General features: G+C 42.9%; 1 protein-coding gene across 1 annotated transcript in view; it reads left to right on the top strand.

Annotated features, from left to right (window-relative positions):
• The window catches only part of LOC145398808 (uncharacterized), a 102,895-nt gene that overhangs the window by 51,835 nt on the left and 41,060 nt on the right, over nt 1–10,000 (top strand). The window contains exons 4-5 of the mRNA XM_080271617.1: nt 159–336; nt 5,141–5,291. Of these exons, the coding sequence (XP_080127743.1) occupies nt 159–336; nt 5,141–5,291 (329 nt within the window). The remainder of the gene's footprint in view (nt 1–158; nt 337–5,140; nt 5,292–10,000) is intronic.

A 10,000-nucleotide genomic window follows, 5' to 3' on the forward strand; every position in this document is an offset into this window, starting at 1 on the left:
TTGCAGCGGTTTGAGGTGGGAAAAGAGATCAGGAAGATGATGAATGTAAGTTGTGAATTTATGCTTTGATGTTACGAATTCTCTCTCTCTCTCTCTCTCTCTCTCTCTCACGGCTATGAATTTATACGCTTATGTCAACTTTTTTTTCTCTCTCTCAGATCAAGGTCAGCGGGTGCCTGTGCCTGGTGTGTGCAGTACTGTGCGTGGTGGTGACGGTGACGACTACTGTGCTGCACATGAACCGCCTCCAGACCCTACATGAGTGTGAGTTCTTCCCTCGCTCACAGTCATGCACGTGCACACCATACACCGGCGTTATCGACCCCACGCAGGACGGTAGGTATTGGTGCTCTGTGTGTGTGTGTGTGTGTGTGTGAGTGTGTGTGTGAGAGAGAGAGAGAGAGAGAGAGAGAGAGAGAGAGAGAGAGAGAGAGTGAGTGAGTGAGGCAGGCCAATAAGTTCCCTAATTGTGTGTGTGTGTGTGTGTGTGAGAGAGAGAGAGAGAGAGAGAGAGAGAGAGAGAGAGAGAGAGAGGCAGGCCAATAAGTTCCCTAATTGTGTGTATGTGTGTGTGTGAGAGAGAGAGAGAGAGAGAGAGAGAGAGAGAGAGAGAGAGAGAGGGCAATAAATTCCCTACTTGTGTGTGTGTGTGTGTGTGTGTAGAACTTTATGCTTCATGTGCACGTTTTATCAAATGAAGAAAGAATTGAGTCTCCATTGTTTCTGATATTTCCCCCTTCCATTATGGCTGCACATCAACTGAGCCAAAAGCACTGTGCGATCTTCTTCAGGGTAATACAAAAGCAACATACCTGTGTGCATATTTGTCTCCACCTCGACATTCTCACAAGCAATATCTAATGTTTGCCTTTCAGTAAATGTTAAGTGGGTGATAGAAAAAGGGCTTGCTAACATCTTTCTTGCCTCATTCGTAGCATCTTCAGTCTGTGTGTTCTGGAGTTCTTGAGAGAAAATGACAGTGTGAGTTAGTGAGAAAGTGAGTGAGTAATTGAGAGAGACTGAGAAAATGAATGAGAGTGAATGTGAAAGTGAGTGAATCAGAGTGTGGGTTAGTGTGATTGTGAGGGAACGTTGAGAGTGATTGCGTGTGAGTGAATATGATAATATATTTTTTCTCCGAAGGCTTGAGTGATGAAGGAAAGATAAATGATTAAGAATGAAGGTGTAGTGGCTTTTTTTTTTTTTTTTAACAGGATACGTTGATGATAGTTTCCCTACTCTGTTTTTCCTTTCTCTGTGTCTGGATCCTACCTACGCCTTAGAATAGGTGATGGTGGTGGTGGTGGTGGTGGTGGTGGTAATGTTGATAATGATGATAGCGATGAAGATGAAATTATTTCCACCAAAAAATGTCATTATCATCATCATCGTTCTTATTAACATCATCATCATCATCGACCTTGTAGTCATCATCATCATCATCATCCTCATCATCGTCACCACCACCACCACCACCACCACCACATTTATGCACATTATCAGTTACAGTGTAGTTACCATCACAAATATCCCGTTATTTTCGCGCCATTTAAAATTCGCAGTTGCATCCCGGCTAATAATAAAATAAATGCTGTTAAAAAAGTTGGTCCACCATACTCGCTTTTCCCGCCAAAACGTAATCATGGGGATGGAACCTCAAAATAAATGAGAGAGAGAGAGAGAGAGAGAGAGAGAGAGAGAGAGAGAGAGAGAGAGAGAATGTAATACATATTATTTTCTTCACTGCAAAAATTTTCTCCAAAAGTAGGAGAGAGAGAGAGAGGAGGGGGAAGGGAAAAATGGAAAAAGAACTAAGATTGGTTTCTTCTTAAAAAAAAAAAAAAAAAAAAAAAAAAAAAATCCCCGCAAGCAAATAAAATCGTCTAAAATAATAATCAAATCATAAGACATGGTATTAAACAAGTAAATTCCTTGAACGTAGTGACTTATTTTCCTGCGTATTATTGCTGCCTTCAGACGATTTTATTCAGCTGAAGGGGAGGCATGAGGTTGGGGAGGGGTTGAAGGAGACCGTTTCTTACTCCATCACGTCAGATATCTTCAAAGCTTAGGAAAATCGTCTGGAGGTAGCAAGAGTGAAATAAAAAGAAAAATTAAGGAGAAAGCTTTCAGAGAGCGCATACCTTCGCCAGTGCCATTTGCCATTGAAAAGGATCCGGATCCGCCCCAAAATTTTTAATAAATTCTTTCTTTGACCATGGCCCACTTTTCCACAAAGTTTCATTAAAATTCATTGAGAATGTTTGGAAATATTGTGCGGAATACTCCGGGTCCGGGTCCGAATCCACCCCAAAATTTATTCGCTTCTTCCATGGCCCATGGCCCACCCTTCCACAAAATTTCATCAGTATCCGTTTATAACTTTTTGAGTAATCCTGCTAATAGACAAACAGACAGACAAACAAACCCAACGCTGGGTAAAATATAACCTCCTTGGCGCAGGTAGGAATAGAGAAATCGTGGTAAGAAGATAAAAAAAGAATTCATGGTAAGGGAAACAAAGATAAGTCATGGTAAGAGAATGAAAGAGGTCATGGTAAAATAAGAAAAAGAAAGGCGTGGTAAGAAAGTAAAAAAAAAAAAAAAAAAGATAAATTATAGTAAAATAAAGAAAACGGAGGTTATGGTAAAAAAAAAAATAAGATAAAAAGAGGCGATGGTATTGAAGCATTTGGGTATTCAGTGTGCTAATGGCAGGGGTTAATTGTATATTGGCGCTAATTGACTGAAAAGCCCTATCACAGGAAGCATGACTAAATAAAGGGAATAAATTGGTTATAGGAAGTTGCTAAGTGACGGAAACGCTTTGTCACAGGAAGCGTAAATAAATAAAGGAGATTAATTAGTTACGGGAAGCAAACTACATTCCATGAGTTTCGGAAAAGTGAGAATAAATTTGCACAAACCTACGCTCTCTCTCTCTCTCTCTCTCTCTCTCTCTCTCTCACTCAGTGCGGCCGATCCAGAGCATAGTTTTAAGAACCCGTTTCCTAAGACCCATCATTCTCCCTGTGTACCACACCCCTCCACATGTCACCACTTCGGCGCTAACACCCACCGTCCATATTGAATACATGCTAAAGCTACCACATATAGGTCTGGTGCATTAGTAATAACGGGGGTGATTTTTATCTCATGTCGGCAGGTATTATGATAGAGCAGTAAAGCCTGTATTAAAATTTAGATTCTTAAATTGTTCTATGTCGCAGCCGAAGATCGAACTCGGGTGCATTAGGACAGCAGATCACATCTCTACCGACTCGGCCATCTCTCTTTGCTACTCAGAGAAATAATTTTAGAATATAAATACAATGCAGTGGTGAAGGAATAATGAGAATATATTAGAGTGAATCTGGCTAATATTCACAAGTAAATCCGACCGACTGGAACTGCGGTGTAATATCTTAATGGTGGACAGCTGCTGCTTAGGACGATATTATGGTGTGAAATATTACCTGATGTTAATCTGGGATTTGATGCACGTGGAGTAGTGTATTGAAACTATTAAATGAGAGAGCTTATAATGGGAATATTTCTTGTGAATATTGCATCGTCAGAGAATATTGTTATACGTAATATATTAATGTGAGAATATTGTTGTGCATATGTTAAGGGTATGTAGGATGTTTGAGTACGAATATTTCCTCGTGAATATTACGTACAGAATGTCATAGTGGGAATATTTTTGGGAGTATTGCTGCAACAGTATTACTGGCAGGATATTATAGTAAATATTACTTTGTGAATACTGCGGATAGGGTGTTATAGTGGAAATATTACTGTGTGATGCGTAGGATGTAATAACGAGAATATTACTTTGACAATATTACACACAGAATATTACATGTCGAATATACGTTACACTTGAATATTAAAATCTGAAACATTGAGCATAGAATATCATTGTGAGAATATTACCTTGAGAATATCAGGATTTTTTAGTGGCATCCTGCATTGTGAGTATTACCCTGTTCACGATATTACATGTACAGTATTACAGTTAGAATATTACCTAGCGAATATTGAGGGGAGAAGTATTACATGTTGGAAGTTAGGGTTGGGGTAATAACTTGTGGATAAAACGTGTAGCATAGGAGAAGTAAGATCATTTGGGGAATATTCTTTTGGCGGGGAATATTACACACGCAGAAGAGGCGATATTGCCCTGTGAATATTACACTGGGAAGTATTACACGCCGGGGAATATTAGTGAGAATATTCATGAGTTAGGCAGTTTATTCCATTCACTGGGATAGCTTTTTTTTTTTTACCAATTTGTTTTATTTTATATTTTAGTTGTATTTGTTTTAGTTATTTTTATTATTTTTTTCTTATCCAGCCGATTTTTGAATTTGGGGATTTATATGTATCCTCTCTCTCTCTCTCTCTCACACACACACACACATACACACACACACACACACACACACACACACACACACACACACACACACACACACACACAGGCGCTGGAGGTGGTAATATCGTAACGCGAGAAGATTGCGGATGGGAATATTTTTACCTTGCTCGTAAATTGTGGGAATGTAATCTTACCTGAGAGAGAGAGAGAGAGAGAGAGAGAGAGAGAGAGAGAGAGAGAGAGAGAGAGAGAGGAGACAGTCAGCTTGTGTGTGTGTGTGTATGTAACCTTATGCTTCATGTGTGCTCATCATAATGTTGCATGCTAGTGAAACATAAGCAATAAAGGAGGAAGATGTTGGCATAAACGAGCATAAAAAGGCAAGAGGGGTGAAGTGGAGGCATAGAGGCACACTGAGGGGCAGAACATCACGTACAAATTCACGAGGTATTTTGAGTGTTAGTGAAGTGGTAGGCATGGGCAGGCTAACATGGAAAGCTGACTTACACAATGTGTGTATGTTTTGTGTGCTAATGTGTAAATGATTGAATGTGCCTGGTGTCCATGTTCTTATGTGCCCTACCTTAATGTGTCTCTGTGGTGTGAAATGTCCAGAAATACTCCAGTAATGTGTTCTGATGTGTATAAGCTGTGTTAATACGTGCTAGATTGTGTTAATACATGCTAGAGTGTGTTAATACGTGCTAGAGTGTGTTAATACGTGCTAGAGTGTGCTAATACGTGCTGTTACCCATGCAGTGCGGTACGTGTTCTCGCTGGTGAGTAGCGGCAGCAGCTGTGAGGTGATACATGGGCCTCTGTACTCCTGTCTACGTGCCCTCTTCGGCCTCTCGGTCATCGGCATACTGGTGTCCATCTTCTCCTGTATGTTGGTGTACCAGCTCCTGAGGTATGTGCTGACCAGGGTGAATGTTGTATTGAGGGATTTTTTTTATTTTTTCAGGGTTATAGATATCCTTTTTCTTTGGTCTCTTTCATATATCCATCATCCCGTGTATGTTGGTCTACCTGCTTCGAAGGTAAGTTACGCAAATAATTTTACATTTTAATGATATATTAATTTTTCTCACTGCCAGATTTATATTTTCCATATCCCTCCATATATATATATATATATATATATATATATATATATATATATATATGGGGGGGGGGTGCTACGCAGAAGTTCCAGTAATTTGAATATTGTAGGAAAATAAGGTACTTTACCTCCTAGTTCTCACTGTCGCCTTCGACGTAGTCTCCTTGGGCATGTGTACAGTGGTCTTAGCGTTTTTTTTCACGAGTCCATGCATCCCAGGAAGGCTTCAGGCATGATGGTTTTGAGCACCTCCTGCAATTCTGTCTGGATCTCTTCAATCGGGGCAAATCGACGCTCATTCAGTCGTAATTTCAGCTTGGGATAGAGGAAAAAGTAGCAGGAGGCAAGGTCAGGTGAATAGGGTGGGTGGGGAATGACTACCGTGTTCGTGGAAGCCAGGAACTGCCGACAACAATTGATGTGTGGGCGGGGGCATTGTTGTGATGCAGGACCCAGTCCTTGTTCTTCCACTGTTCTGGACGTTTGCGGCGGATGTTCTCCCTCAGTTGTTGCAAAACATCACAGTAAAACTTTCCGCTGACAGATTGACCGGGTGGGACGAATTCCTTGTGAACAATCCCTTGGATATCGAAGAAAACGATCAACATCGACTTGACATTGCTGCGCCATTGGTCCGCCATTGCAAAACTGCCAAATCACCTACACACCACGTTACAGTAATAAGCATAGCTCAACAACACGTCCGCTCACAGACACGGCTGGGGCCACACTGACGCACAAGGGGTGCTGCTGACTCCTAGCGGCAAAAGGCAAAACTGCAAACGGTTGGCTCCCTCTTTTCTTATTACTGGAACTTTTGGGTAGCACATCGTATATAAAATGTATTCTGCATAAAAAAGCAACACGTTGTATTGTGTTTATTCTCTGAATCTGGGTTGCGTTCGTGTGTGTGTGTGTGTGTGTGTGTGTGTGTGTGTGTGTGTGTGTGTGTGTGTGTGTGTGTGTGTGTGCGCGTGCGTGTGTGTGTGTGAGATTGAGAGAGAGAGTGGAGAAAAATTACGTCGTCATTTTCACATTCTTCGGTGACAGTAGATAACTCGCTTCTTCATCACCACCTCCTCTGCTCGCCCATTCTCCCATCTTTTCACTCTCCCTCCCCCTCCTGCACTTCTTTCTTCTCTCTTCCCCACCATCCAGCTCTTTTCCCCCTCCCTACTCTCATCTTCTCCCTTTTCTTCCTTCTTCCCATCCCTTGCCGTTTCTTCCTCATCCTTCCCCTTATACTCCTTCCCTAATATCTTTCCACTTCCTTACCCCTCAACCATCCTTTCTTTTGTATTTCCTTCCCCTTCCGCCCTTCTGTCTCTTCATTTTCGCCTCCCTGTCTGCCTTTTCATCTTCCCGTTCCACTTATCATCATCTCCAGCCTCTGTCACTCCCTCTCTTTCCCCCCCATTCTTCCCCCCATTTCACTCTCTCCCTCCCCAACCCCCACTCTTCCCCCAACCCTCTCACCCACTAATTAGTCATCTGACCCAGCAGTTAGGTGATTATACGCACTCAGTCAGCCGAAGAAGGGCACTAACTATCTCATCATCCTTCCTCCAACCCTACCTCCATCCCCTCTTCCCTTCCCTCTCCTTTCCTCTCACTCTTCCTTCTTCTCCCCCTTCCTTGCTCTCCCTCTTCTATAACACTCTTCCTCTTGTCTATTCACTCCCTTTCTTCCCCTACACTTCACCTTCCTTCATTTCCTCTTTTCTTCCCTCTCCTCTCCCTCCCTCTCTTCCTCTCTTCCATTTTTGTCGTATCTTACCTTTTCCCCACTTCTGTCTTTTCTCTGCACTTTCCTTCCCTGTTCTTCATCTCTCGTTTCCATCCTTCTCCCCCCTCCCCTTTCCTTCTCACTTCGTCCTACTTTTCTCTCCCCGTTCCCTCCATCTTCCTTCCCCTTCCTTCCCCTCCCCTTTCCCTCTGTCCCCACCTTCCCCTCCCCATTCCTTCCTCTCCCCATTCCCATCTCCCCCGTTTCATTCTCCTCCCCTTTCCCTCCGTCTCCACCTTCCCCTTCCCTTTCCTTCCTTCCTTTCCCCTTTCCCATCTCCCCCGTCTCATTCCTCTCCCCTTTCCCTATGTCCCCTCCTTCCCCTTCCCCTTCCTTCCTCTCCCCTTTCCCAACTCCCTCGTTTCTTTCCTCTTCTCTTTCCCTCTCCCTTCCGTCCTCTTTCCTTCCTGTATTTCCCTTTTACTTCCATCCCTCCTTCTTCCTGTTTCCTCTCTCATTTCTTCCCCTTTCCCGCCCCCCTTCCCTCCTGACGTTTTTCTTTCCCATTCTCCTTCCCATTCCTTCCTCTCCCTTTGATGGCTTTTCCCCCTTCCCCCTGTTTCCCCTTTCTCAACTCTCTTCCCTTCTTCCATCCACCCGTTTCCCCACGTCTTCCCGATTCCTCTCTTCCCCCATTCTTTTTCACCGATCCTCTTTTTCTCGCTCCTCCCCTCTACCCATCTCTTCCTTCTTCCCTCACTGTATCTCCATTCACCCTCCTTCCCACCCTTCCCCCTTCCCCTCACCTCTGCCTCTCTCCTTCCCCCTCACCTTGCCGTCTTCTCCTCCCTATCTCCTTTTCCCTCTCCCCATCCACTATCTTTCTCCGTTCTTTTCTTACTTTCTCCCTTCTCTTTCCCCTCCTTCTCCTCCCCTCTCTTACATCCCTCGCCCATTCCTCTTTACTTCTCTCTCTCTCTCTCTCCCCCTCCCTCCCTCCCTCCCTCCCTCCCCCCCCGCCAATTTGTCAACGCGCCACACAATTAGGTGATTAAACACATGCAATTAACCGAAGAAGGCAGCTAATATACCATCATACAGTCTCTCTCTCTCTCTCTCTCTCTCAGCTTAGGAGGGATTTTTCTGACGTATGGTGAGATTTAACCTTCCTTAACCCCTTCTTTACCACAATATAAAGCAAATCGTCTATAAGGTAACAAGATCGAAGATAGGCGTTATAGTCTTTTCACTCTAACTTGATCTAAACTCCCCATCTTCCCTCTAGAATACATAGAACAATAGATTAACACTAGAATATGATGATAGTGAAGAAGAAGCGTTTTGGAATGGATGTACAGCCGTAATATTGTCTTTTACTCTGGGGCTACGTGAAATAAGTAGCAGAAGGACGAAAATTTTGGCCAGGTTAAAGTGAAAGAAGTGTAGTCGCCCCATCCATCTTCAAACAGCTGATTGGACAAAGCGTAGCCATCGAGGTAGGTGCGGTTTTGGCGAGAAAATGTGGACGTCAGCGATCGTCTTTTGTTTTTGGACCTGTTGATGTGTATGGTTGACGATTTGTATTTTTAGTTGTGTGTGTGTGTGTGTGTGTGTGTGTGTGTGTGTGTGTGTGTGTGTGTGTGTGTGTGTGTCAGGAAGAGCAATGGGGAGTGGCCTGATTCTCTTGTTTTTCTTTATTTGATAGTTTGCTCTTGATCTCCTTTTGTTTTCGGGTCTTTGGCGGGATGAGCTACGGGAAGTCGGCGATCCTCTTTTGTTTTCCCACCAATTGATGCTTTTGGCGATGCGATTTTGTTTGTGGCATTGTTATTTGGCGTGCATTTTGCGAAAAGAGCTGTAAAGAGTTGGCGAAAAGAGCTATAGAAAGTTGGGAAAAAGAGCTTTAGCGTTGGCAAAAAGAGCTATAGAGAGGTGGCAAAGAGTTATAGAGTGTTAGCAAAAAGAGCTATAGGGAGTTAGCAAAAAAAGCTATATAGAGTTGACAAAGAGATGTAGAGAGTTGGCAGAAGAGATATAGAGTGTTGGCAAAAAGAGCTGAAGAGAGTTGGAGAAAAGAGCTATAGAGAGTTGGCTAAAAGAGCTGTAGAGAGTTGGCAAAAAGAGCTAAAAAGAGTTGGCAAAAGGAGCTGTAGAGAGTTGGCAAAAAGAGCTGTAGAGAGTTGGCTAAAAGAGCTGTAAAGAGTTGGCAAAAAGAGCTGTAGAGAGTTGGCAAAAAGAGCTGTAGAGAGTTGGCAAAAAGAGCTATAGAGAGTTGGCAAAAAGAGATGTAGAGAGTTGGCAAAAAGAGCTATAAAGAGTTGGCAAAAAGAGCTGTAGAGAGTCTTCTTGTGACATTGCACAGATGAGAAATAGGCAAGATGACAAAGTGAAGAGAACAGAAGAAAATAATCAAGGTAATAAGCAAGAAAAAGAGCAAGGTAAATAAGAGAAGAGGAAAAAGAGGAAACTAATCAAGACAGTAAGCAAGGAAATAAGCAAGGTAAATAGGAAAAGAGAAGAAAAAATTGCCAAGTTAGTAAAGAAGATCAGTAACAAGGTAAAAAAAGAGAAGACATTAGACCGAGAGAGAGAGAGAGAGAGAGAGAGAGAGAGAGAGAGAGAGAGAGAGAGAGAGAGAGAGAGAGAGGCTGAAAGATTGAACAGCCGGGATGTGAAAGATAAGGTAAGATAGGATGGGACTCATTAGGGCCGTAATTAGAGAGAGAGAGAAGTGAAGGGTGCGACGTGGAAGGAAGAAAGTTAAGCTAAAAAACAGAGAGAGAGAGAGAGA

Source organism: Coenobita brevimanus, chromosome 46, assembly GCF_032717465.1.
Source record: "Coenobita brevimanus isolate Jiangsu-jjx chromosome 46, ASM3271746v2, whole genome shotgun sequence".
Classification (NCBI taxonomy): domain Eukaryota; kingdom Metazoa; phylum Arthropoda; class Malacostraca; order Decapoda; family Coenobitidae; genus Coenobita; species Coenobita brevimanus.